This window comes from Papio anubis, chromosome 10 (assembly GCF_008728515.1).
Source record: "Papio anubis isolate 15944 chromosome 10, Panubis1.0, whole genome shotgun sequence".
NCBI classification, from domain to species: domain Eukaryota; kingdom Metazoa; phylum Chordata; class Mammalia; order Primates; family Cercopithecidae; genus Papio; species Papio anubis.
Genome location: NC_044985.1, coordinates 62,165,620 through 62,193,188, shown reverse-complemented (window position 1 = coordinate 62,193,188; position 27,569 = coordinate 62,165,620). Strand labels below are relative to the sequence as shown.

The 27,569-nt window shown below is 39.1% G+C and overlaps 2 protein-coding genes and 1 pseudogene across 7 annotated transcripts; 1 reads left to right on the top strand and 2 right to left on the bottom strand.

The window, feature by feature from the left end:
* Positions 1-1,063: 1,063 nt before the first annotated feature.
* On the top strand, positions 1,064-14,673 carry FKBP7 (FKBP prolyl isomerase 7). Of its 2 annotated transcripts, none has more exons than XM_009182524.2 (4): positions 1,064-1,682; positions 2,793-2,944; positions 10,200-10,330; positions 14,347-14,673. In XM_009182524.2, the coding sequence occupies exons 1-4, from the start codon at positions 1,462-1,464 to the stop codon at positions 14,506-14,508; spliced, it is 666 nt and encodes a 221-aa protein (XP_009180788.1). In that variant the 5' UTR covers positions 1,064-1,461; the 3' UTR covers positions 14,509-14,673. The 2 variants fall into 2 exon arrangements, with proteins under 2 accessions (XP_009180788.1, XP_003907717.1); XM_003907668.3 differs by having other exon boundaries at positions 10,197-10,330.
* Positions 14,674-18,025: 3,352 nt separating this feature from the next.
* Positions 18,026-26,669, bottom strand: PJVK (pejvakin). Of its 4 annotated transcripts, XM_031651386.1 has the most exons (7): positions 26,371-26,669; positions 25,316-25,505; positions 24,408-24,603; positions 22,784-22,925; positions 20,756-20,873; positions 18,933-19,031; positions 18,111-18,423 (listed from the first exon to the last, which is right to left on the bottom strand). In XM_031651386.1, exons 1-7 carry the CDS (start codon positions 26,494-26,496, stop codon positions 18,131-18,133), a joined length of 1,164 nt encoding a protein of 387 aa, XP_031507246.1. In that variant the 5' UTR covers positions 26,497-26,669; the 3' UTR covers positions 18,111-18,130. The 4 variants fall into 4 exon arrangements, with proteins under 4 accessions (XP_009180787.1, XP_031507246.1, XP_031507244.1 ...); XM_009182523.4 differs by having other exon boundaries at positions 18,026-18,423; positions 25,316-26,667; XM_031651384.1 differs by having other exon boundaries at positions 24,734-26,663.
* On the bottom strand, positions 23,264-24,334 carry LOC103876353 (annotated as a pseudogene). The gene is made up of 2 exons (XR_635558.3): positions 24,302-24,334; positions 23,264-24,240 (listed from the first exon to the last, which is right to left on the bottom strand). The product of XR_635558.3 is annotated as a nuclear migration protein nudC pseudogene (transcript).
* Positions 26,670-27,569: the final 900 nt, after the last annotated feature.

Here is a 27,569-nt window from a genome sequence, read left to right as displayed (position 1 = left end):
CCTATGAAGGCAATGTGCAACAGACGGGGTCCTCTGACAAGGAATGGCGAGGGCCCCCCAAGGAACTGTCATCACGCCGATAATTAACCTTGGATAGCCACAATTTTATTTAGAATATAAAACATTGAACTTGACTTTGGAATTTTATTCTAGAAAGGAGGACTTCCCCCTAGCTTTTATGATTTTTGAAACTCCTGCTTGGACGCAATCGTCATCTTGCATAATCGACAGTAATTTTCAGGTTTATGGAATTTTGCAAACTTTAAGCAAAGCACATCAATCGGGCTCAGTGCTGCGGCTTTTCTTCGCATCACCCAGGTGGAATAGCACCTCCACTCCCAGAACTTAATCCAGGCGAATGCAAAAGGCCTTTGCTGGTTTTCTGGTTTGGATAGTCTTTAGGTATTCACTCGGAAACAAGGCGAATTGATGGAGGAAAGAGTGATGGATGGATATATAATAAATATAATTTAATGACAGGATCTAGGCGGTGGGTGTACGAGTGTTTACTGTAAAATTCAACTTTTCTGTGTATTTTAAAGGTTTTCATACTAAAATTGGTGGTGGGGAGGTGTGGTCACACAGATTTGACCAAAAATCTGGCTGCGTATTAGCTGTGAGATTAGGAAAAAATGCCCAATACTCAAGTTTTCTTGACTGATGTGGAAAATTACGTATCCCATGGGATTGGTACAAAAAAGTCAAAAGACCATTCCCCGCACTACCAGAGGCCCTCGAATCAAGGGCGGCCCCTAGTGGAGGGGGAAAGAAATGCAAGCCAGCGGCGGTCGCTGAATCCTGGAGGTCGGCTCTCGGAAATGCCTGCAGCCAGGCGGAGGAGCTGCTGCACCGCAGTTTCTTCGCGTCGGGCTGGCCTACAGGTTGTGCGACTCAGCCTGGAACTTCTGAATGCAAGACTCCGACCTGAGGATTCGCTTCAAGGACACCCCAGAAGCACCCAGGAAGCCACCGCCAGCCTATTTTTTACGCTCCTTTTCCAGCATGCTTCTTCCTCCCCCCAGTATCTATCTGCTCGTTCCGTAGGGGTCTTAGAAGTCTTTTGCTTCCACAAATGACAACCATATTCCCTGACTCTACGACATCCCTGGCTGTTTATTTCGTCTTATGCCAGTTCCATTTTAGAAATGCCAGTGTTGTCACCCGAACCCTGAGGAAACCGGCTGTAAAATATGCGGGTTTAGCGAGAAGCAGAGCGAGTGTGCGGTGCAATCTTAGAGACTGAGAACAGCCAGCCCGGGGGCCTAGAAACAGCGTTAACCGCGCTGAGCCCGCTGCCCGAGGAGGAGGGGTTGGGCCTGTGAGAGGGCAGGGCCGCGTCTATGGCCCAGCCCCGGCCCTTTGTGACAGTGTACAACGCCTGCCACGCGTCGGAACTCGGCGCGGGGCATCCAAGGGGCGCGAGTGACACGCGGGAGGGAGAGCGCTGTTCTGCTGGAGCCGATGCCAGTAACCATGCATTTCTTATTCAGATTCATTGTTTTCTTTTATCTATGGGGCCTTTTTACTGCTCAGAGACAAAAGAAAGAGGAGAGCACCGAAGAAGTGAAAATAGAAGTTTTGCATCGTCCAGAAAACTGCTCTAAGACAAGCAAGAAGGGAGACCTACTAAATGCCCATTATGACGGCTACCTGGCTAAAGACGGGTCGAAATTCTACTGCAGGTAGGAAATGCTGCGAGCTGCCCACGCGTCCAGTTGCACAAAATCTTGCCTGCCTCCACCAAGCGTAAGCCTTACTGGTTGGTTGGTTGGTTGGTTGGTTGGTTGGTTGGGGTTTTATTTTTTAACAGTAAAAGTTGAGCCCTTTATTCATTAAATATATATATATAATATATATATGTGTGGTTCTCTAATAAACTGAATATTTCTATTTAAAGTATTGAAAATGTTGGTCCAATAAATTATCGAAAATACAGTACATCCACACACACACCAACCACTACCATTACCTTTAATTCTGGGACCTCCAGAATTAAATCAAGGTTCTGCCTGTAAGGATGTTCACATTTTTCCCTTGCCGGAAGTATTGAGTCTTTACGGAGGAATACATGGAATAACGAGATTTAACTCTGGCCTTCAGAAGCACGATTTTTATAGGTTGTGGCCACTTTCTATCAAGAAAAACCATTACTTCCCTGGTGACTTCTGGTGGGCCCTGCTCCCCCATTCCACCTGGTGCCTACTCTGATTTAATTGATGGCTTATTACTCAGAGGGAGAATCTTTTCTTCATCCTGTAAAGATAGGACTGGGTAAGATAGTTCCATCCATTTAGAATAAAATAGAGAAATTTAATAAGAATTTATACAGTTTTTAAATTTAATATTATATTAGGATTTAATAAGAATATAGACTATATTACTAGAATTTAATAAGAAAATATACCATTTTAAATTACTTTTAAAATGACTTTTTGAGGCTAAACCTGCCTCATCATTTTTTACAACACACACAGGGGAGTTAAATGAGTTCTTTGTACAAGCCATGCAGCTAGTTAGGGGCTGGAGACCCATTAAAAAGTTAACTGTTGAATAGGTTTTGTAAAGATAACAATTTTTAAAAATGAGATGGCTCTTAATGATTAGCTTTGGGCAAATCATACTTCTTTCTGGTGATTATAGGGAAGTTTGAGTCAAACACCCCGTTAGGGGTTTTAGAAAGAGTGCTTATACAGGAATGATGGTTAGAGAGGACTCCAATTTTAAATGCCCAGCTGTATTTTCAAGTTTGATTTCTTGAAATCAGTTTACTTAAGTATTGTTTTTTATTATAGCCGGACACAAAATGAAGGCCACCCCAAATGGTTTGTTCTTGGTGTTGGGCAAGTGATAAAAGGCCTAGATATTGCTATGATGGATATGTGCCCTGGAGAAAAGCGAAAAGTAGTTATACCCCCTTCATTTGCATACGGAAAGGAAGGCCATGGTAAGATGTTTAATTTTAATTTCTTGTTTTAGTTATATTTAAAAAATGATTAGTAGATTTCTGGGTATGTAGGTCTGAAAGAATTGAAAGCCCAGTCTCAAAAAGAAATATTTGTACAGCCATGCTCATAGCAGCCATGTACAGTAAACAAGAGATGGAAGCAAGCCACATGTCCATAGATGATAGAGAAATGGATAAACAAAATGAATATATGCGTATATGGAAGCCAGGCACAGTGGCTCACGCCTGTAATCCCAACAGTTTGGGAGGCCAAGTTGGTAGGATCGCTTGAGGCCAGGACCAGCCTGAGCAACAGCAAGACCCTGCTCTACAAAAAAAAAAAAAAAAAAAAAAAAAAAACCCACATGAAATGGAATATTATTTAGCCTTAAAAAGGAAGAAAATTCTGAGACATTCACCAACATGTATCAGCCTTGAGGACATTTTGCTAAATGAAATAAACCAGTCACAAAAAGATAAATACTGTATAATTCCACTTATATGAGGTACCTAGAGTAGTCAAATTAATAGAGACAAAGTAGAAGGGTGATTGCCAGAGGCTGAAGTGAGGGGGAAAAGGGGGAGTGTTGACCAATGGGTATAGAGTTTCAGTTTTGCCAGAGGAAGAGTTCTGGAGATTGGTTGCATGGCAGCATAAATGTACTTTACTGAACAACACACTTGAAAATCGTTATGATGGCAAATTTTATGTTATGTGAATTTTACCACAATTAAAAACAAAAAAAGTAAAATAAATAAAAAATGATAGATGAAATAAAGAGAACAGTTGAGTCCAATGACCTTAAGCTCTATCTAGTTCAGTCCAGTCCCCTCTTTTTGTTTATAAAGATAACACGACATTGTTTGAATATAGATATCTGGCCAGAGTTCGTTCTTCTACATTGTGGCAACACTCATGATGATTCTATATATTCTATAAGCTCTATCTTAAGCATTTTTTTTGAGACGGAGTCTCGCTCTGTGGCCCAGGCTGGAGTGTAGTGGCACGATCTCGGCTCACTGCAAGCTCTGCCTCCTGGGTTCACGCCATTCTCCTGCCTCAGCCTCCTGAGTAGCTGGGACTACAGGTGTCCGCCACCATGCCTGGCTAATTTTTTGTATTTTTAGTAGAGACGGGGTTTCACTGTGTTAGCCAGGATGGTCTCGATCTCCTGACCTCGTGATCTGCCCGCCTCAGTCTCCCAAAGTGCTGGGATTAGAGGCTGAGCCACTGTGCCTGGCCAAGCATTTTTATTGTTTTCAGCATATGTCATTATTACATAAATATTTATAACAGATCTTTGGTAAGCAGTACCAAAGTTAAATTCATAAAACTCAGAAACTGGAACATGTGGGTTTAGAGTAAAAGGACAGGACGGGCACATTGTAATGGGAACATCTGAGATATAATAAGCTGTCAGTCATTATTACCCCAATACAGGACAAGCCTTCAAATGTGTAAGAAATGATCTTATTCTTTCAATATCTTGCCTATTTTTAAAATCGTAGAGCAAAAAGATCTGAAAACCTAGGTAAAGCAAATAAATGGGAAAAATGTTTGTATCATATATGAAGACTGACTTATACTAACCAATAATGAAAATGACATATCCCTAGAAATGGGCCAAATTCATAAATAAGCACCCACTAGCAAAAAATTACAAATGGCCTTTAAGTCTGTGAGAATACTTAATTTTATTCATAATTAAAGAAATTTAAAATGAGACACCATATTTCACTCATCAGATTAGCAAAGACAAAACAACTTGGCAAAAGCATGGAAAAATCAGCATTATTGCTGGGAATGGAAATCATTCAACTTCTCTAACAATTGTTATCAAAAGTGAAAATGCAGGCCCAGGTGTGGTGGCTGATGCCTGTAATTCCAGCACTTTTGGAGGCTGAGGTGGACAGATCACTTCAGGTCAGGAGTTCGAGACCAGTCTGGCCAACATGGTGAAACCCCGCCTCTACTAAAAATACAAAAATTAGCTGGTTGTGGTAGAGTGTGTCTGTAATCCCAGCTACTTGGAAGGCTGAGGCAGGAGAATCACTTGAACCTGGGAGGCAGAAGTTGCGGTGAGCCGAGATTGTGCCACTGTACTCCAGCCTGGGCAACAGAGTGAGACTCCATCTCAAAAAAAAAAAGTGAAAATGCACATGCCTTCTTATTCCAGTAGTTCCATTTCCAGGAATATGCACAAAGGTATGTGTAAAAGAACATTCACTGCAGGCATTTTTGTGGGGGAGGGTAGCAAAAGGCTGGAAACCACCTCCTATCCATCAGTGGGAAATTAGTTAAATATAATATATCTACACAATGAATTACTGTGTAGCCAGTAAAAAGAATTAAGTAGAGCTATACTTATTAATATGTTAAAAATAAAGTGGAGGCCAGGCATGGTGGCTTCATGCCTATAATCCTAGCACTTTGAGAGGCTAAGGTGGGAGGATCACTTGAGCCCAGGAGTCTGAAAGCAACCTGGGCAATGCAGGGAGACCCAATCGCTACAGAAAATTAAAAAGTTAGCCAGGTGTGGCGGTATCCGCCTGTGGTCCCAACTACTCAGGGTGCTGAGGTGGGGGGATCCCTTGAGCCTGGGAGGTCGAGGCTGCGGTGAGCTGTGTTTGTGCCACTGCACTCCAACCTGTGGACTAGACTATATTCCACTTTTGGGATATGTATTGAGCATCAGTGCCAGGCTTTGTAGGCACTGGGCATAAAGCAGTGACCAAAGTAGACACTACTCCCGATCCTCTATGAGCTTGTATTTCAGAGGAGGAGTTTCACATATGCCTGTATCTACACAAAAATACATCTGGAAGAATATGCAGTCATCTGATGACATTAAGTGTTCCTGGGAAGGAGGCCTCAGGGTCAAGGATGAGAAGATTTATTTTCATTCTAATATTTTGTACCATTTGAAAGTTTTATAGTGCATGTATTAATTTTTCCAAAATTAAATTTTTAAATTACAAAAATTGAGTGTAGCAGAACAGAGAAGAAAATTTTTAAAGCAGGCAGGGAGGATGGGCAGCCTGACAGATGGGCTGCACGTTGCATCCTTTGTTAGGTTCTTGCTCCACGTTGCTGCTTGAAGGCTGTACAGAAAGAATCTTTGCCTCCTTACCCTATTTAGAGCCACTGCTAACTCCACCTGTTTGAAATAGTAAAGATCAATTTTCCACAATGAGATATTGGCATTGCTCCCAAATATTTCATGGAAGTGGCATGCCTTCTTTGAGGCAGTTTTATTAGTCATTAAGAGTTCTTTCCAGCAAAATGGGGGCATCAGTGCCCCACATTGGATTGGCGGGTGGTGGGGGGTTGTCAGTGCTTCGAGTCAGACCCAGTCAGGCTTAAAACTCCTAAAGAGACAATTTCCAGATAACTTCAGCTTTATTTTTAATGCTTTTTGCCAATAATTTGATCCCATCAGAATGGCTCCATGGTACCATAATTTATATATCCTGTTTTTATTTGTATAGGAACCTGGGAGAAAGAGAAGGAAAACTGAAAATAAATTAAGTCAAATGCAATACTTGTGCTAAAAATCTGTCAAAAGTTAAGGCCACTTCTAGGCAAAATGATGGAGGAAGAGTTTGCCTTTCAGTCTCTTTCTCATTTTCAAAGTTTTCCTTTCTGTCTTGTGTTGTGTCTTCAGATGCCTCCACATTCTGCCTACCACTAGAGCACCCACTCTCCTATCTGCCTGGAGCACACGTATCTGTTATCATCAGGTGCTCATCCAGGGTTCACCACCCTCAGGCAAAGGACCACTTAGCTTATCCTTTTCATAAAGTAATTTATGCTTAGATATGAATGACTACCCAGGCTGCCTAAGCTCTTAATAAATCAGAAACTTGCTGCAGAGATATAGAAGTTTGACATGAAACTAGTTCATATTCAATTGGAGGTATCTCTAGCAAACATTAAAGTGATTAATCTCACTAGTAATACCACCAGCACCCTCATTTTACAGGAAAGGAAACTGAGGCCCAAAAAAGTGTGTTAATTGGACCATAGTTAATACTGGCCTTGCCTGCATTGCAATACCTTGGATTACATTATTTTAAAAGTTGCAGTGTAGACCTTAAGTAACTGTTTAACAACCTCTTGATTAAATAAGCATTTAAAAGTAAGTTGTTATTAAGACGTGACATTAGCTATAACTTTATTTTAGGTAGTACTTGAAGAAGTCTTTCTTCTGTAAAATATCCTTGTCTCATGTCACAGAACAACCCTGCATGTCTTGAAATGCATGTGACTTGTTAGTGCTTAAATAACAATATATAACAAGAAAAACAGGTAATTGGCAATATATCCTTTTTTTTTTTTTTTTTTTTTTTTTTTGTGATGGAGTCTTACTCTGTCGCCCAACTGGAGTGCAGCGGTGTGATTGATTTTGGCTCACTGCAGCCTCTCCCTCCCGGGTTCAAGCTACCCTCCTGCCTCAGCCTCTGAGTAGCTGGGATTACAGGCACACGCCACCACGCCTGGCTAATTTTTGTTTTTTTAGTAGAGACGGGGTTTCACCATGTTGGCCAGGCAGGTCTCGAACTCCTGGTGGCTTATACCACTGCGCCTGGCCAATATTTTCTGTTTATAGCAAAATTGTTCAAAAACTGCCTATGTACCTACGATATTTTTTCTTAAGAAATTTATGTTTTGGGCTGGGCACAGTGGCGTATACCTGTAATCCTAGCACTTTGGGAGGCTGAGGTGGGTGGATCACCTGAGGCCAGGAGTTCAAGACCAGCCTGGCCAACATAGTGAAACCCCATATCTACTAAAAATACAAAAAATAGCTGAGCGTGGCGGTGCATGCCTGTAATCCCAGCTACTTGGGAGGCTGAGACACAAGAATCACTTGAACTCAGGAGGTGGAGGTTGCAGTGAGCCAAGATCGTGCCACTGCACTACAGCCTGGGCAACAGAGCAGATTCTGTCTCAAAAAAAAAAGAAAAAAGAAAAAAATTTGAACTTGTGTTTTGAATTTGCCTTGAATTATTGTCAGAAGTAATTGTTTTTCTGTCATAAGGAGATTATAACTGGAAAAAATAGGAATGGGTTTTATAAAACGACCATTGACTCAATCTGTAGCTCTTCTACTCTAAAGTCAGGTAATATGTGGTGCATTAGGTTAGGACTTTTATATTAGTCATATGATGCATGGGTAGATCTTTCTATGTTTTCTCTTTGAAAACTACTAATCTGCTACTCCTTTTGGCTATAACTCACAAACTCTTTTCTCTTCAGATTGTATAAAGACTTTAGCTAGAATGCTTCACTTTTTTATTAAAGAAATTGCTATTTCCTTCCAAGGACAAACATTTTAAAAAATAAATGATATGGGTCATTCATTTAACACATTGCACTGTCTGTAGTAGATCAGGTACTGTGTGGGACACTGGCAATATACTGATGACACAAGCTACCCACTGCCCCTTAGCAAGTCATTTCTGCAGGTCATTTTTATGACATATTTATCTGAAATAGCCCATTGTTTATTAAAATCACCTGTGACATCATGGCCTGGCACGGTGGCTCACGCCTATAATCCCAGCACTTTGGGAGGCCAAGGCGGGTGGATCATTTGAGGTCAAGAGTTTGAGACCAGCCTGGCCAACATGGTGAATCCCCATCTCTACTAATAAAGTACAAAAAATTAGCCAGGAATGGTGGCAGATGCCTGTAATCCCAGCTACTTGGGAGGCTGAGGCAGGAGAATTGCTTGAACCTGGGAGGCAGAGGTTACAGTGAGCCGAGATCGCACTCTAGCCTGGGTGACAGAGGAATTTTCATGTCAAAAAAAAAAAAAAAATCCGTGACATCAGCTAATAGGTTAACTTAATTAAAGAGAGCAATTCTAGCCAGGCACAGTGGCTCACATCTGTAATCCTAGCACTTAGGGAAGCCAAAGCAAGCAGATCACCTGAGGTCAGGAGTTCAAGACCAGCCTTGCCAACGTGGCGAAACCCTGTCTCTACTAATAATACAATGCCTGGTGTGCACCTGTAATCCCAGCTACTCAGGAGGCTGAGGTAGAAGAATGGCTTGAACCCAGGAGGCAGAGGCTATAGTAAGCGGAGATCGCACTACTGCACTCCAACCTGGGAAACAGAGTGAGACTCTGTCTCAAAAAAAACAAATAGATAAAAATAAAAAGAGGTATTCAACTTAATGCTTAAAAATGTATACAATTTCTTTGTAAAATTGTTACTGAATTTTTCTTTTATTTTTAATTCTTTTTTTTTTTTTTTTAATAGAGACAGGGTCTCACTATGTTGCCCAGGTTGGTCTCAAACTCCTGGGCTCAAGTGATCCTCCTGTCTCGGTCTCCCAGAGTGCTGGAATTACACGTGTGAGCCACCATGCCCAGCCTGTTACTGGATTTTTCTAATATTGCACTTATTTTTTAATGTCTATAAAAAATTTGAAAGACAAATATATTGATACTTATGTTTTATTTATGCTTCCAAATAACTACACAAAATCATTTTCTAGAAGATTACTCATCTATGCTTTGAAATTTTTCTGCCCATGCATTTCTTCTCTGTGCCACCTCTCTTCTGTATTGATGATAGGAGAGTACAGTTGTCTCTCAGTACCTGTTAGAGATTGGTTTCAAGACTTTCTCATGGATTCCAAAATCCACAGAAGCTCAAGCCCCTAATATAAAATGGCATCACATTTGCATATAACCTCCACACATCTTCCAGTGTACTTTAAATCATCTCTAGATTACTTATAATATCTAATACAATGTAAATGTTATGTAAAAAGTTGTTGTATTGGTTAGGGAATAATGACAAGAAAAAAGTCTGTACATGTTTATTACACACACAACTATCCTTTTTTTGTATGAATATTTTCAAGCCGAGACTGGTTGAATCCACAGATGCAGAACCCACAGATATGGAGGGTCATATCCATGTATTAATAAAAATTTATGATTTGTACTTAATCAAGAAATAGTGGTCCCATAGGTCCTTTGAATTGACTTGGTTCAGAAACATGTGGAAAAAATATTCCTAAAAAGTATCTATAAAAAAAGAGAAAAAAAGCAAAAATGAAAACTCTTGAAAAGCTGAAAGAAGTTATAAAAGATGAGAAAAAATTAAAAATTGTGAGTATTCAGATAGCAATTCTTATCAACATGAAATAATGTAATATGGTTATGGCAGTTCATGAGTAGATATTTGAACCATATCTTTACGTAAGTTAAACTGTTAAAATTTATACCCTTAGCAGAAGGCAAAATTCCACCTGATGCTACATTGATTTTTGAGATTGAACTTTATGCTGTGACCAAAGGACCACGGAGCATTGAGACATTTAAACAGATAGACACGGACAATGATAGGCAACTCTCCAAAGCCGAGGTAATTCAAACCAATTTCATGTGTATAGTCTAATTTTTTTATCTCAGTTTAAATACATCTGTTTTACAACTATTACTTTTTAGGTCTAGCTAGCATGGGCTCTGATCACTGCTTTTATAGAGCTGGTCACTAAAAAATAATCTAAGCGCTTAGAAAAAGCTCTAAGCTTTTTCAGTATAAACCTTGTGAGTCATCCTCTTCAATTGCCTTTCTCCCTATAAGAGAGTCATTAAAATCCCAAATTATTCATCTCTACAGTGCTCTTCCAGTTTCTAGACTACACTAGCATATCTCTTTTTCAGGCAGCACTGTAAGAATTTGCAACAGGGCAAATAATTCACGCCTCATAGGATTATGAAAAGAGCTAGCAAGGATCTGAATTGAGTGGGCTAGAAAGTTGGTAAACAGGAGCCAGGAGTTCAGCCAGCTAGCTTCTGTATCTCAGTCTTGTAATAAAGATCTTGTAATAATAATGATAATTGGGCTGGGCATGTGGCTCATGCCTAAAATCTCAACACTTTGGGAGGCCGAGGTGGGAAGATTGCTTGAGTCCAGGAGTTCAAGACCAGCCTGGGCAACATAGGGAGACCCGTCTCTACAAAAAATTTAATAAATTAGCCAGGTGTGGTGGTGCATACCTGTGGTCCCAGCTAGGAGGCTGAGATAGGAGGATCGCTTGGGCCCAAGAGGTTGAGGCTGCAGTGAGCTGTGATCGTGCCACTGCACTCCAGCCTGGAAGATAGACTGAGACCTTGTCTCCAAAAAAAAAAAAAAAAAAAGATAATAATAGGTAACATTTATTTTGTACTTTTAGTACCAGATACTATTTATAAGCATATAAGTATGTGAACTTATCTAATCTTCATGATAGTTTATGGGGCAGACACTATTGTCATCATCTCCACTTTTAGATGGGGAAAATAATAATCAGGTTAACTAGCCAAAAATCACACAGTAGTAAGGGGCAAAACCTGGGCAATCTGGCTTCATGAGTCTTCTTACAGTTTAATTTTTCTTAGAGACAGGGTCTTGCTCTGTTGCCCATGCCAGGGTGGAGTGATCATAGCTCACTGCACCCTTGAATCCCTGGACTCAAGTGATACCCCAGCATGCCACCACACCCAGCTAATTATTTTTGTTTAAGAGATGGAGTCTCACTACATTGCCCAGGCTAGTCTTGAACTCCTGGCCTCAAGTGATTCTCCTTCAGCCTCCCAAAGTGCTGGGATTACAGGCATGAACCACCATGCCCGGCCCACTACTATATTTTTAACTTTGGACTTAGACTGCTTCTTTTGGAGAAAATCATGAATGTTTCAAGTCTAATACTATTTATTGAAGTCTAATGTTTTACTTAGTCCCACTGACCATACTCTTGCTTAAAATTAGTAAACCAGCTGTCTCCCCTCTTAACTAGTTAGGAGACATTTAAAAATGCATAACTCTACCACATAAGTGAGTAGTAAAAGATTGATTTCAAGTGATAAAAATAAGTCTTTTTCTCTGTTGCTTTTTCATCTCCCTCTCCAATCCTTTCCCCACCCAGTTCAACTTCTTACACCTGGATATTAGTAATGACTTTCCCTTCAAGAATCTTGGTTGGCCAACAGTGGAAGAAGGAGAAGGGAACATGTCCTGTTCTTAAGAAGAAGGGCAGTTACAGGGGTGGCAAATGGTTCCCAAAGTGTACTTCTCCATTGACTCCTTATCACTTCTCTTTTTTTTTTTTTTTTTTTTTTTGAAACGGAGTCTCACTCTGTCGCCCGGGCTGGAGTACAGTGGCCGGATCTCAGCTCACTGCAAGCTCAGCCTCCCGGGTTTACGTCATTCTCCTGCCTCAGCCTCCCGAGTAGCTGGGACTACAGGCGCCCGCCACCTCGCCCAGCTAGTTTTTTGTATTTTTTTAGTAGAGACGGGGTTTCCCTGTGTTAGCCAGTATGGTCTCGATCTCCTGGCCTCATGATCCGCCCGTCTCGGCCTCCCAAAGTGCTGGGATTACAGGCTTGAGCCACCGCGCTGGCCGACTCCTTATCACTTCTCTATTGACTCCTTATCACCCTTTTTTAGAGTGAATAGCAGCTGCAGATGAATTCGCATAGTACCCAAGGGCTCAGCCTATGCACACAGACCACTCATTATCACAGGCACACCAACAGCCATGTTCTGCAGTATGACTACTCCACAGTAAGACATTAGACAATCTTAAATTCTTTTCTGGAAAATAAAAATAGAGAAAATTCAAAATACTAATCTACTTAGCTGCAATTTCCCTGGATGTCTTTGTGATATCAGCTGCTTTATCGCCAGATGGACGAGAGTGATTTTCACTAACTTGAATAACAATAGCTATCTTTTATTGATGGCCATAATCATTATTCTAATCCTTGCATCAATCCTACAATATAGATACTTATTTACCTCCTTTTACAGATGACAAAACTGAGGTTCAGAGAGGTTAATTTGCACACGACCACACAGCAAATCCAAGGCAAAGCCTGAATTAGAAACATGAACTAAAAAAAAAAAAAAAAGCAAACTTTATTCATTGTCAGAAAGATTAAGTAAACTATTTTATCAGTTTCATCTTTAAAAAAGAAAAAGAAAAATATTTCTTTAGTATTAAAGGGGAAGGATAGGGGAAATACAGTGTTTTATTAAAGTAAAAAGTGGAAATAGTGTGGAACCCATTACTAGCAAAATTAAGGTCATGTTCTTACCCACTGTCTTTCTGTACCTCTGTACTATAGTGTACTGGAAAAGGAGTAGAGTTTAAGCATCAGCAATATTGGTTATGTAAAAATAAATGAATTTACTTAGAAACTGAGAAATATTTGAAGCTATTAAAAATTGTTTACACCTACATAGGATTGCTAAGCTTTGGCTGGAAGAAAAAAATGCGTCTCCCTCATGTAGGACCAAAGTCCCATTTGAGAACAGTTGATATATCCTTCATTAAGGTCCACTGATTGCTCTAAAATAAAGTCAACTTGCAATGGGTTGACCGTAGGATATGTATTGCTAAAAACCTCTCAAACTCTAGCTTTCAAAAATATTCTTGCCTCTTTAATGCTAGCCTTACTGAACATTACCTCCAGATGATTGTGCATTGCTTTCTTTAGTTATTATAAGGATTAGTGCTTTCCAATGGAAATATAATTGAGTTACACATATAATTTTAAAATTTTTATAGTCACATCTTAAAAAGTAAAAAGATATAGGTGAAATTAATTTTAATGTTATATCTTCACTCAATATATCTAAAATATTGCCATTTCTATATGAGATCAATATAAAAGTTATCAATTAGATATACTTTTTGAAGCCTTCAAGATCTGTTATATATTTTACATTTATAGTAACATCTCATTTTGATCTAGCCATGTTTCAAATGCTCATTAGTCACATGTGGGTAGTGGCTACTATATTGGACAATACTTTTAATGTGTGTTTGCATAGAGAAATTTTATATAATTAGTGAATACTTCAGGATTCCTTTCTTTATTTGACATTATTAAAGAGATTATTATAGTTATGTAGATTTGGAAGAGAGCAATAGAAGCCTAGAAAAACTTAAAATACTAAATTTTATTTCAAAACCTATGGTTATATTTTATTGATTAGACAACATATTCATTAGTTTTAGAGATTATATAGAAATGCCAATTTGGGTTTTTTTCGCTGATGGCAGTCATGCATGATTTTCCTTTGATAATATGAACAGCATGGATTATTAGAAAGCATTTAGTTTCAACAAAGTTCAATTTAAATATTAATCTTAGAGTATGTACCACTAACCATCTATCATCTTAGGGAAAACTAATTTGAAGACCTGTTTCTCTCCAAAACATTGCTTCAAAGAGTAAGAAAAATAAAACCTCAAATAGCTTTTCAAACTGTTGTGTCATTTACTATAAGTAATCTTGGACATGAATTTCATTATTATAAATATTCCTCAAAGTTACTGGAAATTTACTGTGATGTCTTTTAATTAAAGGAATGTTATTTTGGCCTTCCAGATAAACCTCTACTTGCAAAGGGAATTTGAAAAAGATGAGAAGCCACGTGACAAGTCATATCAGGATGCAGTTTTAGAAGATATTTTTAAGAAGAATGACCATGATGGTGATGGCTTCATTTCTCCCAAGGAATACAATGTATACCAACACGATGAACTATAGCATATTTGTATTTCTACTTTTTTTAGCTATTTACTGTACTTTATGTATAAAACAAAGTCACTGTTCTTCAAGTTGTATTTTCTATTTTCCCCTATGAGAAGATATTTGATCTCCCCAATACATTGATTTTGCTATAATAAATGTGAGGCTGTTTTGCAAACTTAACTTGTAGGAATGGTATGATTGTGTTTCCTGTTGCTTTATTCTGTAAACGAGAATTGTAGCACCATGAAACAGACCTCTCGGTCCCAGTGGGCATTTCTTCCCCTTTCAGGATGTAGGAGGACATGCACAGTATGTCAAAAACTGCAAGCTTTTCCCAACTTTAACCTTTCCAGCATGTTAATATCCAGTTTTTTTATACTTTAAAAGTTAAGGCCGGGCGCGATGGCTCAAGCCTGTAATCCCAGCACTTTGGGAGGCCGAGACGGGCGGATCACGAGGTCAGGAGATCGAGACCATCCTGGCTAACACGGTGAAACCCCGTCTCTACTAAAAATACAAGAAAATTAGCCGGGCGAGGTGGTGGGCGCCTGTAGTCCCAGCTACTTGGGAGGCTGAGGCAGGAGAATGGCGTGAACCCGGGGGGGGCGGAGCTTGCAGTGAGCCGAGATCGCGCCACTGCACTCCAGCCTGGGGCACAGAGCAAGACTCCGTCTCCAAAAAAAAAAAAAAAAAAGTTAAAGTGCCTCATATTTTTAAAATATCCAATAAGGACCCAGGAATTAGCATTTCACTTGTTTATACATCTTGTAACATTATGAAGAGGATATAAAAATCCTAGAACTGAAGAGTCTTCCTTTGGTATATGTGCAGGAAGAAAGTTGTATATCTCTGTTCCACAAAGAACACAACACAGTCTCTATACTTTTTGGTGTAAGCTTCTAGCCTTGGTTATTTTCCAGTGGGGAATGTTTAAAGATATTTGACCAAACCAAAGACTTTGCCTCTTATAGCAAGCATAGAGACTGTACTGCCTGGCTTTTGCATTCCTTCAGACATTATTATAAATGTGCAACTCCTCTTCCCTCTTTAAACCTTTATAAGATGTCTGCCACCCCAAGCTTTTGTCTTGATAGTTTTAAATTGATGCCATGAAATTTCTTAGTTTTTGTTCCCTTTTTCTAGTTATCTCTTTCCTTATGTCACCTCATTTCCCATCACTCTTGTCATTAATGATGAATAATCATTACAAATTGGTATGCTGTCAAATTTTGATAAATGTGCCAAACAAAGGAGGATATACAGTGCCATGGCAGTTTTGTGTCATGGTCAAGTTATGATACCATATGACTTGAGAATAGTATGTAAGAGATGCTGTAGAAGATCACGTTGGTACCAAAGAAAGGGCACGTATCTATCAGAACATATAAGATTTTGCATACTGCATGATATGGTTAGGCTTTGTGTCCACACCCAAATCTCATCTTGAATTATAATCCCCATAATTTCCATAATCCCATGTCAATGGAGAGACCAGGTGGAGGTAACTGAATCATAGGGGTGGTTCCCCCATGCTGTTCTCATGCAATCTTTGGTTTTATAAGCGTTTGATAGTTTCTCCTGCATTCATTCTCCCGCCTGCCACCTTGTGAAGAAGGTCCTTGCTTCCCTGCCTTCCACCAAGATTGTAAGTTTCCTGAGGCCTCCCCAGCCATGGGAAACCATGAGTCAATTTAACCTCTTTTCTTTATCTATTACCCAGTCTAGGGCAGTTCTTTACAGCAGTGTGAAAGTGGACTACTACACTGCATATATAGGAAAGTATGGTCAGACAGTAAATAGCTCTGTTCAAAATAATTGAGTTCCCAACAAGTAAAGTTTTTTCTACCTTCTGAAACTTGCTCTTTCCAAACCATTGTTCATCCTTTAACTTCTTTACACTATCAAAAATTCTATTTAAAAATAGAGGGCTTTCAGATGAGTACATACAAAAACAAGTGTACATAGGGGTAACACAACCATGAGATTAGTAAATAACACATGGCTAGCACATAATTTGACACCTCATAAAACAAGGATCTGTACTATCTTTTCCTTCCTCCCAATATTTCCTCATTTCTATGCTCAATTTTCTAACACTTTCTCACGTGTTTAATCATTTACTCTTTCATTGCCTTCCCTCAGAAAAACCTGCTCCGTTGAAGTAAACTAAGTAACTCAATATTCTTTATTTTGGTTTGGAAGCTGTCTCCATTCTCTGTATCCATATTAAGAAGTCACCCTATAATCTAAACTTTGTAATTCTAATTTTTTGTCCCATTATTTTTCATACAAAGTGCTTTTAAACTTGTTTTTAAAAAATGACAGATAATGCCACATGAATAGGGAGATGATTCATTCTAAAACTTGTATTTACATAATTAAAAATAAATTTCTAATCATTCTACATACAATACAGTGTACAAGTATTTCATATCGGCATGATTGCCTTCTGCCTTCATATGCATATATGTGGCATTCAGTGCCGTGACTACATTTTGAGTTCTAGAATTTTAACATTTTATTCATTATACAATTATTTTAATAAAGGTAAATAGTAATTTAGGTTGTGTATGAAAAATTCAGATTTCTCAACAGAGTAGATTAAAAATATCTTTCAGAACTGAATATGTTAAATGTTTTAAACATTTTCAAAGAAACAGATGTGTCTTATCTGTCTTAACTTTACAATGACAGTATTGCGTTTTATGAAGACGAAACTCGTGAGCATACCCACATCATAGAATGGCAACCCATTACTACTATCAGTCACCTTGTTAACTGTGTACACAAAACCCCATGTTGAGTTCAGTGTGCTTTTAATTTGATACTGCAATTAAACATTTAGGATTGCATTAAATTATTAACACATTTTTCTCATTTTACCAGACCAAAGGCAATAGTTGAAACACCATAAAGTTGCTACTTGTGCAGTCTTGTCATCCTTACATGTTGAATTGAAAGTTGATTGAAAATAAAATTGGTATTTAGAAAAATCTCTTAATTATATAAAAAGTTATCTAGGCCAGGTGCGGTGGCTCACACCTGTAATCCCAGCACTTTGGGAGACCGAGGCAAGTGGATCACAAGGTCAGGAGTTCAAGACCAGCCTGGCCAAGATGGTAAAACCCCATCTCTACTAAAAATACAAAAAATTAGCCAGGGGTGGTGGCAGGCGCCAGTAATCCCAGCTACTCAGGAGGCTGAGGCAGAGAATTGCTTGAACCCAGGAGGCAAAGGTTGCAGTGAGGCAAGATCGTGCCACTGTACTCCAGCCTGGGCAACAGAACAAGGCTCTGTCTTAAAAAACAAAAAAAAAAGTTATCTAAAATGATAGACTACATCCCAAAAATGATTCTAAAGTGACTGGCAAGATTATGAAAGAACATCTCTATTCTGAATGTTACATGTAAATCTTTTTTGATATAAACAGTGTTATTAATTTTCATGACAACTTAAGAAACAGACACTACTGTCATCATCACTACTTTATAGATAGGGAAAATGATACCCAGACAGGTTAATTTCTTTCTGTTTTTTTCATTTTAATTTAACTCATCAAAGCAAACCTAGATAATTTAGGGAAGGTTTGTGGCACAACCGCACCTACAACACCAACATGGTATATTCATTTTTCATTTTATTTCATCCTCTTGTGCCAAATATCAAAACAAGGAACTGCATGAAGTCTCACATACTTCTGACCATCAACAGAACACTGAAAGCACCCATAAACTGTCTCCCTTTTGAAGTTCCCCATTCCACAGAGTATGCACGGCCCTTTGGGAATGTTGTGATTAAGTAAGTTAACTCGAATATGGGTCCCTTCTTTGAGTGAAATATCAGTCATGCTGAGAGGTTTGTCATAGTAGTCAGAAAAAAGATCATCCAAGTAAAGCTGTGAACGAGAAATTACATCCATTACTCTTCTATCTAAAAAGACAAAAGCAGAACAGAAATGTGTTAGAAGTGAAAATGAAAAATACATAATGCAAATAGCATTAATAAATATGTGAATCCACTAGTCATGAAATAATTTGGCTTTTCTTTTTTCTTTTTTCTGGCTCTATCACCCAAGCTAGAGGGCAGTGGCGCAATCTCCACTTACTACAACCTCCGCCTCTCGGGCTCAAGTGATCCTCCTACCTCAGCCTCTCAAGTAGCGGGGACTACAGATGCACACCACCACAACCAACTAATTTTTTTTCTTTTGTATTCTTTGTACAGATGGGGTTTTGTCACATTGCCCAAGCTGGTTTCAAACTTCTGAGCACTAGCAATCTGCCTGCCCTGGCCTCCCAAAGTGCTGGGATTATAGGCATGAGCCACTGTACCAGCCAGGCTTTTAAATTCAAATTTTTCCTTAACAGATGGGATTACTGAATAGAAAACCTCATGCATTAAGCCAGGAAAGAAAAAAAAGACATTCACAATGGACATACTTCTTTCAAATAGGATATTTCTCAACCTGTACAGCAGTGCAAATGTTGCCGTTTCTTCCCTTTCAAATCCTCCTTTTGACACTGAAGTGACACAAAGGTCTACAAAAAAAATTGTTAGAAGATGTTATAACTTGAATAATTCATGTTTTATTGTTTGATGGGGTGATGAATTCTGGTACAAACCATTCATTGTATTTTTTAAAAAGTTAACTTTTACATACTTTGGAAAAGGTAACATTCACATGGTACAAAATTCATACAAAAAGGAGATACAGCGACAAATAAGTCTCTGGTCCACCCTGTATCCAGCCACAGTCTTCTACCTCAGGGGCTCATACTCCAGAAATACTCCATATATTTTACAAGCATAAAGAAAGATGTATGTATACATGTATGTGTATAAAATTATTTATGCCCAAATAGTTACATATTATACTCAGCTCTTTAAAAATATCCATTAAAAGTATTATATTCTTATTGGCTTCAGAGTATTCTCTTGTAAGGATGCACCATTATTCAGTCTCCTTAAAGTTGTTTCCAATCTCTTGTTATTGAGGACTGAATATACTTGCACTCATATCATTTCATATATGTGTAAATATATCTGTAGGATAAATTCCTAGAAGTGGAAGTCCAAATTATATGTATATTTTAAATTCTTGGGGATATATCAGTCCATTTACATTCCTCCCAACCATCAATAAAACTGTAAAAACTTAAAATTTACTTAATAAGACCTAGTATTTGGAAGCGTAATAGGGTGACTATAGTCAAAACAATGTAATTGTACAGTTTTTTCTCCATCTTAGACTGAGAACTTGTACATTTTTAAATAACTAAAAGAATTTGTACATTTTTAAATAACTAAATAACTAAAAGAGTATAATTGAATTGTTTGTAACACAAACGATAAATGCTTGAGGGGATGGATACCCCATTTTCCATGATGTGATCATTATTGCACTGTATACCTGTATCAAAATGCCTCATGTACTCCATATATAAATAAATATATATATCTCTACTATATAGCCACAAAATTAAAAATATTTTTTAAAAAAACAATTTACTTAACATGTAGTTTTGTTTTGTTTCTGGACTCCCTATTCCCTCCTCCTACAAAATTGCAGAAATGAACAAAAACAGGTCTAAAAACATTTGTAAATTACCATGGCTAGGGGACTCCCTTTCCTGATCCTTTGGGCTACACCTGGGCTTGTTCCAGTTGGCCAACAGACCTTAAAGACCTGTGAAATGTAGAGACCTAAAGTGAGCTGCACTTAGGTATTATACAAGGTGACAATTTTGGAGGAAGTATTTTTACCTTTTAAAGTTATTTTTTAGGAAGAGTGCAAGGGGAAGCTTGTTATGATAAGTAAAACTGAAGTAAGAAAAGCTGTCTTTAGATGCCCTGGTTTGGGAATCCTAACACTTCAGGCATCCTACTATCTACCTACTCCTCTGTTTGCCACCACCAAAAACTACCTATAAGAAAGTCATTTATTATCTCCCCATGTAAGCTAAGGAATACTTTGTCAGTAGATGGCATTTTAGCTCTTATTTATAATTTTAAATGGGGTAGTGGAGAGTTCACAACCTTCACCAAGAAGCAGAAAAGTGGAATGGGGAAGCAGGGAAGGGAAGACCTTTCTCAGCTATTTTGCCCAAGCATAAGATTGACAGTGCTGACAGCATCTTCTATAATTGTTAGACACGAGGAGAGAGAGAGAGAGAGAGAGAGAGAGAGAGAGAGAGAGCCCATGCCCTGTTGAATGCTCCTTAAAAATATAGTCATTTGTATTTCATGCAGACCCTTAACTCACCAAAGGCACCATCCAGGTATATGAAGAGTTCAAAAACACTGAAAGCTATGGTTGTATGTGCTGGGAAAACAATAGCTTTGTCCCTTCCCTTGGGATTCTGTTCATCCATAAAGTGAAACTATATTGAATAAATATATAACATTATTAAGTATTATAACACGTAAGGATAGCTTTTTGGAGAAACAAAACATCTCATAAAATCCTACCAAACAACACAAAAAATTCCCAAGTAAAGAATTATTCTGCTTGAATTAAACGATTTTTTATAGCAGAGATCCAATTGGTCCAACAGAAACTCCTGGTCTATATTAGGAAATACCTCTGCACTTTTCACTTACTTTGGTATTACAGCCCATGATTAGTGCTACCACAACCATAATGCTCTAGAGTAGAAGCCTTTTATTTCAACAGGAAATCTTAGAAAGCAGTGCTAGAGTTTAAGTTTTCAGCCTAGCCTGTCTACCATTCCAAAGTCCTCCAGAGTTTTAATCCAATCAAGTCATTATTAGGTGTCACTGAATGACAAAGATAAACAATATCATAATTGAGCTGAAAATTAAACACAGATAATTTTCTAATTCTTTTTATTGTTTCAGAGACAGGCTCTCTCTCTGTCACCCAGTCTGGAGGGCAGTGGCACAATCATAGCTTACTGTAACCTTGAACTCCTGGCCGCTCCTGCATCCTAAGGTGTCCCCGCTAAGTCCTGAGCTCGAACCTGCAAACTGCTGGTTGGACACGGAGCCCATGGTCATCAGCTGAGCCCTTGGCCCTAGGTCCCTAGTTGGGTGGTTGCTGGCCCCAGAGAAGTCTGAAGGCAAAGGGGTGGTTTGGAGAAGAGGCTGCTACATCTTCCCCAGCACAATAGCGGTGGGAGGGCCCACGGCTTTTCAAAGGCTCCCAAATTCTAAAAGACAATGACCCAAACCCCCACAGGCAGCCCCCTTCCTCAGGACTATAGGCGTGTGCCACCACACCCAGCTAATTCTTTTATTTTTTGTAAAGACAAGGTCTCATTATTTTGCTCAGGTTGGTCTTGAACTCCTGGCCCAAACTGTCTTTCTATCTCAGTCTTCCTAAACACTGGGATTACAGGCATGATCCACTGCACCTTGCAGCTAATATTTTTTAAAGGATTTAACTAACCTTGAATAAAGCATGTATGGCCATTGATAATATTAACTTTGAAAAACTATTTGAATATAAAAATATAAATTCAGCTTTTAAAAATTCAAAGTGTAAAAACGCTATCACTTAAAAAACAACTCAGCTTAAGCACTCAATTTTTATTCCTAAAACAGCACTTAAATAGTAATATGAGGGACTCCATTATGCATGTAATTTCACAAGGATTACTGTTTTTGCATTATGTTACACTTTTTTTTTTTTTTTGATTGGGGTTTTTGTCTTGTTTTGTTTTGTTTGAGACGGAATCTCACTCTGCCACCCAGGTTAGAGTGCAGTGGCACGATCTCGGCTCACTGCAACCTCCACCTCCTAGGTTTAAGCGATTCTTGTGCCTCAGCTTCCCTGAGTGGCTGGGATTACAGGGGTGCACCACCACACCTGGCTAATTTTTGTATTTTCAGTAGAGATGGGGTTTCTCTATGTTACCCAACTTGATCTCCAACTCCTGACTGCAAGTGATCCGCCCACCTCGGCCTTCCAAAATGCTAGGGTTACAGGCGTGAGCCACTGTGCCCAGCCAAAAACTATACCACTTAAAATCAGTTCAACTCACTCAATTTTTATTCTTAAAACAACACTTAAATAGTAATTTGAGGGACTCCAGTATGCATGTAATTTCATAAGGATTACTGTTTTTGCATTATATTACACATGTTTAGAACCCCAACATTTTTTTTTCATACTCTAGAATAGACATTGCTGTGCAAAATCCCATACAACTGCAGCTCTTTCATCAGAACATTTGACAAAATACACAAGTCTGACGAGAAATTCAATACTTAAAAAAATTCCCATGGCAACACTTTAGTTAGTAAGAGAAGCCCAACGAGTGTGGTTTACCCGCATTGCTTCCCCTCGAATTCCAGCATGCACAGACAGTGAGCACTGTCGTGTGGTTCGGATGCTCTCCATGACCACACACAATACTGCCTTTCTGCTGCTCCTTGACTGACGTATCAAGCTGTGGTCAAAGTTAATTTTTCTAAAATAAAGAAGATACATTCACAAGACTCTGTAACATCTAATTACACATAATCAAGTACATTTTTTGCTGTCATGTGTTATTCATTCATAGTTCACCTAATAGTATATCAAGGCAATCCTAATAGTCAGAAAATACACCCAAAAGAAATGTAATAATTTGTCTCTCCTATCTGTTTTCTTAAAACATGCTTATACACAATGTTTCACTCCGTCTGTTGAAAGTCTTTTGAGGGGGGACTCTATTTGTTGCAGACAGATTCCTCTATTATTTAAATCTGATAATTTAGCAAATGTGTGTAGAGCCAAAGTAATTTTGTGGAACAATTAAGTTTTTTTTAAGCCAAGTGACTTTTTTTTTTTTTTAAGCTGGGCAAATCGTTTTAACGTGTAACAGTAGACCAACTGGGGAGGACAAGACCCCAAGCTCCAGCCTTTCCCCTGATGCCCTGGGACCTGTGTGCCTGGGCCAGTCCCATGCCTGCCCCAAGCCCTGAGGCCCACAAGTCCCAGAGAAGAGTGGGAAAGAAAGCTGGGTGGTTGCAGCTCAGCTCCAAGAGTTCAGGGAGGAAAAAACAGGGGCTAGTTGAATTTAGCCTTGCAAAAATACATCTCTGGATGCTGATCAATGAACTTCTTCAGAATCTCCTGTTTCTTCTGTTCGTCTGAGGTTTGCAGCCCCATGGACTTCTGTCTCTGGTCATACATCATCCTTGACACCATGCTGCGAGTCTCACTGTCCAGGTCTGACAGCCTGGAATTCTCAGGGTTAATATTCTTGGTATTGATCTCAAGGTCACTGGACATCAAGCGGCTCCAACACTCCGTCTTATTGATCTTCTCCAGATGCAGAGTCACCACCTTGCCGTCCTCAATGAGCCACGAGCTCTCCTCCACCTTCACTTCATTGTAGAGCTCCCCATAGATGATCACTGGCTGCCCCTTGAGCCCCATCCGGAGGTGCCACCGCAGCATGTCTACCACCACGTCCTTCCCTTTCAGCCGGAAGTTCACACGGAAAGGGACTGCCAGGTCCAGCTCCGACAGCGTCTGGGTCCAGCGGTAATTGGGCAGGTCTGCCCCATTGCCTAGGTTGGGCTTCAGTTTTCCTTTCTCCTTCTCTCTTCCTCCTCCTCATCTTCCTCAGTCTCCTGCTTTTCTGGGGAGTCAAGGCTGCCATTCTTGAGCTGGGCCTCATGATTCTCTGCATCCTTTTTCTGGTCAATCTCTAGCTGCAGCCTCTCTGTGTCTTCGTCAGTTAGCTCCTTGATCTGGGGCCCTGAGGTCTCTGACTTAAACCAAGTGATTTTTGCTATCTATCCTAATTCAAAGTTTGGATATACCACTAATGTATTTCAAATATACCTAGCAAATTACACTAGTAAAATACAACCTCAATGTTTTAAGCATTCTTTGTAATGAAGTTTATATAGCTAAAGTAGTTAATGAAAACACTGAAATATATTAGGATTATTATACTGACCGTGCAGTAATTTCTTTGAGTAGTGTTGATACTTCCACCTCATGTTTGGTTACTATACCAAACGAAGCTTTCACTGCAATGGAATCTGATCCAGCAACATTAATCCCAACGTCATTTACAATATGGTTCCCTCGCCTTCCATAGAGTGAAACATCGGATTCATCTTCATAATTCAGTAATTGATAAGATGAAATACCTTTACAAGAAGAAATGTAGTATTTTTAAAACGTCTTTAATTTATCTTATGTAGATTATATATAGTAACACGTTAATTTACAATTGAAGACTCAATTACCCAAATGTTAGAGAAAGGCAACATTACTCACCAAGATTTAAAGTAGTAATTCAATTAATCTTACAACAAAAAGAAACACATAGCCAGAATTCTTAAAAGGAACTCAAATTTTCTATTCAGCCAACAGAACTTCTTAAGCATCAAGATCCACTGGGCAATTCAAAGAAAAAATAAGCGTTTATAAGCAGTAACTCATTAAAATATCAGCTTATTAAATAACCTACCCTTCAAATACATTTCAGTTTACCAATTGTAATAATTGCATTGTAAAAAATAAATACAAATTACTTTCATCTCATTTGACCATATAAGATAGGTAAGCCCAAATAATACCCCATTTTATAGATGAAGAAATATGTCATAGTCTCAGTTGATCTGATTAAAACAATTTATAAAATAATTGATAGATTTGAAAATTATTTGACCAATAAGAGATTTGATATTATACAAACTTTTGGCATTGTTAATAACATTATTATACTACCATCATAATAAAAGTTGCTTTAATCATTGAAAATGTGTATTACTAATGTAAGTAGCATATATGACCTATATGTTTATGTTACCAATAATACAGACGAATGAGTTGGCACTCCCAAACATTTAAACTTACCAGCTGAAATTTCTCTGTCTCCTAGGAGAATATCTTTCAGTGTAAAAGGTGTTGAAGTAAATTTATATCTAGGAAACAGAAAGCATCGCTTCTTTTTTACCACCAGACTTAGAGGTTGATATTTGTCAGCTTCACTGAGGCTTGGAACAGGAACTAATCTCCCTCCATCTCCAACTTGCTTGACAAAGCTCTTGGTAGCAGCAGCAAACATATTAAAATCAAAATGTCATCAACTGCAACCCCCAGATAAATCCATTTTTAAAGACGAAAATCAGGCACAAAATTAAGCATTGCTTGTTTTTAAATATAATTATACATCTTAAAAATACAAAGCATGGTTTCACCAAGTAGTTTACCACTGTATAATTCACTGCCTCCGCTCATGTGCTCAGGTAATGAATTATAGATCAACAATGTAAAACGATATGCTAAGAGCATGTTTAATTTGGAATGGCAGGCTATAGCACTAAAATATACACAGAAAACTAATAACATAAAAATATGACCAATGTCTATGATAAGGATCACAGTAGATAGCGATTTGCCACTGGCAATGGGCCAATTTTAAGGTAAGTATATAGCACTGTGGGAAGCAATGCAATTTAGGCACTAACAATAGTCCCGGATACAATCTACAGTGGACCTAGTCCAAAGGGAATTCCTTCACAAGTCCACACTGGAATTTTGGCAACACGAAAGTGCTGTTTTGAATCCTCATGGCATACAGTTCATTGATAGAGCATTTCATTCATTTTCCATCTTACATGTTTACAAAACTGTGTTTAATATTAAATATGAATTCACAGATATAAACAATTACATGCAGATCTTTATAAAAAAAAATAAAGCCACATTACATGTAAGTAACTATATAAACTATTACCTAGTGGTTTCTTACTCTGAAGTTGGACACACAGACTCTATCCCTTTGAAATGGAGTCCTGCTGCATCTTTTTGTTTCATTATTATCCCAGCTACTGGGATAGTAATAAGAGCTATCTATATAAAGTTCTGGCCTGTTTTTAAGTGATTTTGTGGCTAAAAATGAACTTTACCTGAGTGCTGAAATGTTTTGGCATAGGTGTTATGCGGAGTTCATATATTTTGAAATAGTGACTATGTAGCCCTTCCAATAAGATATCCATTAAAACAGTGATGGATAGTAATCTATATACATACATATATAGATGGAGAAGAAGAGAGAATAGGCTCTAATTAAAGCATCAAATGATATAATTTGATTAGATTCGGAACATCTTTCACTTGCTTTCAAGCATCCAGGGCTCACATGCTAACAAAATAACAAACCACTTTTTTTTTTTTTTTTTTTTTTTACATGGAGTCTGACTCTGTCGCCCAGGCTGGAGCGAAGTGGCGCTATCTCGGCTCACTGCAACATCCGCCTCCCGGGTTCAAGCGATTCTCCTGCCTCAGCCTCCCGAGTAGCTGGAATTACAGGCGCATGCCATCACGCCCAGCTAATTTTTGTATTTTTAGTAGAGACAGGGTTTCACCATGTTGTCCAGGCTGGTCTCGAACTCCTGAGCTCAGGCGATCCGCCCGCCTCGGCCTCCCGAAGTGCCGGGAATACAGGCGTGAGCCACCGCGCCCGGCCATAAATCACTTTTAATAATATCCTTTCGTACGAAGAGCATCGTGCAAAGCAATCTTCCATAACACCGCGTAAGCACAGGACGGCATTTCAGCTAGTGCCTAGCAAGCCCCTGGAGAAGCGACACGACATCCAATGGCCCACCAAAGGTGCTGCATCCCAGGCAAACGCCATTACAACCGACTACACAGGTCCCCAGAAAGGCCTTCGTTTACTCCTAACGTTTTGCTGGGATGCACTGACCCAGCGTTCCGTCTCGCGACGAAAGCCCAGAAGACAAAGGAGCCCGCCTGGCGGGAAAGGAGGGGGTGTTTGGACGTCCCCGCGTGTTCCTAAACACCGGGCTCGGGGACCCGAAAAGCCCACCGCAGCCCCCTGGAGCGTATATATCCGGGGTCTCAAGCTTCAGAACCAGGCCCGGGAGACTCCCTGGAATTCTGCCTTCCGAATTTTCAAATCTTTTTCTTAAAGTGACACAGCCCCCAATCCGTCCTCCCCTAAAAGGGTTAACTTCAGGCCTCAACGACCCTAGACCCACGCCGGACAATCCCTCTAATCCCTCTCTCCGGGAAAGAAACGGCCTCCTCCAAAGGACAAAGAACTACGGCCTGAGGGCCAGTTACTGCAGGCTGGTCAGGGCCG

Coding starts and splice junctions, on each gene's coding strand:
- PJVK (XM_031651386.1), bottom strand. CDS start 26,496: ATGTATGTATATAGATTACTATCCATCACTGTTTTAATGGATATCTTA. Junction 24,604..25,315: donor AGACAGAGAAATTTCAGCTG/GTAAGTTTAAAT, acceptor CTTCTTGTAAAG/GTATTTCATCTTATCAATTA. Junction 18,424..18,932: donor AAATATCCTATTTGAAAGAA/GTATGTCCATTG, acceptor TTGTCTTTTTAG/ATAGAAGAGTAATGGATGTA.
- FKBP7 (XM_003907668.3), top strand. CDS start 1,462: ATGCCAGTAACCATGCATTTCTTATTCAGATTCATTGTTTTCTTTTAT. Junction 2,945..10,196: donor ATACGGAAAGGAAGGCCATG/GTAAGATGTTTA, acceptor TTATACCCTTAG/CAGAAGGCAAAATTCCACCT. Junction 10,331..14,346: donor GGCAACTCTCCAAAGCCGAG/GTAATTCAAACC, acceptor TTGGCCTTCCAG/ATAAACCTCTACTTGCAAAG.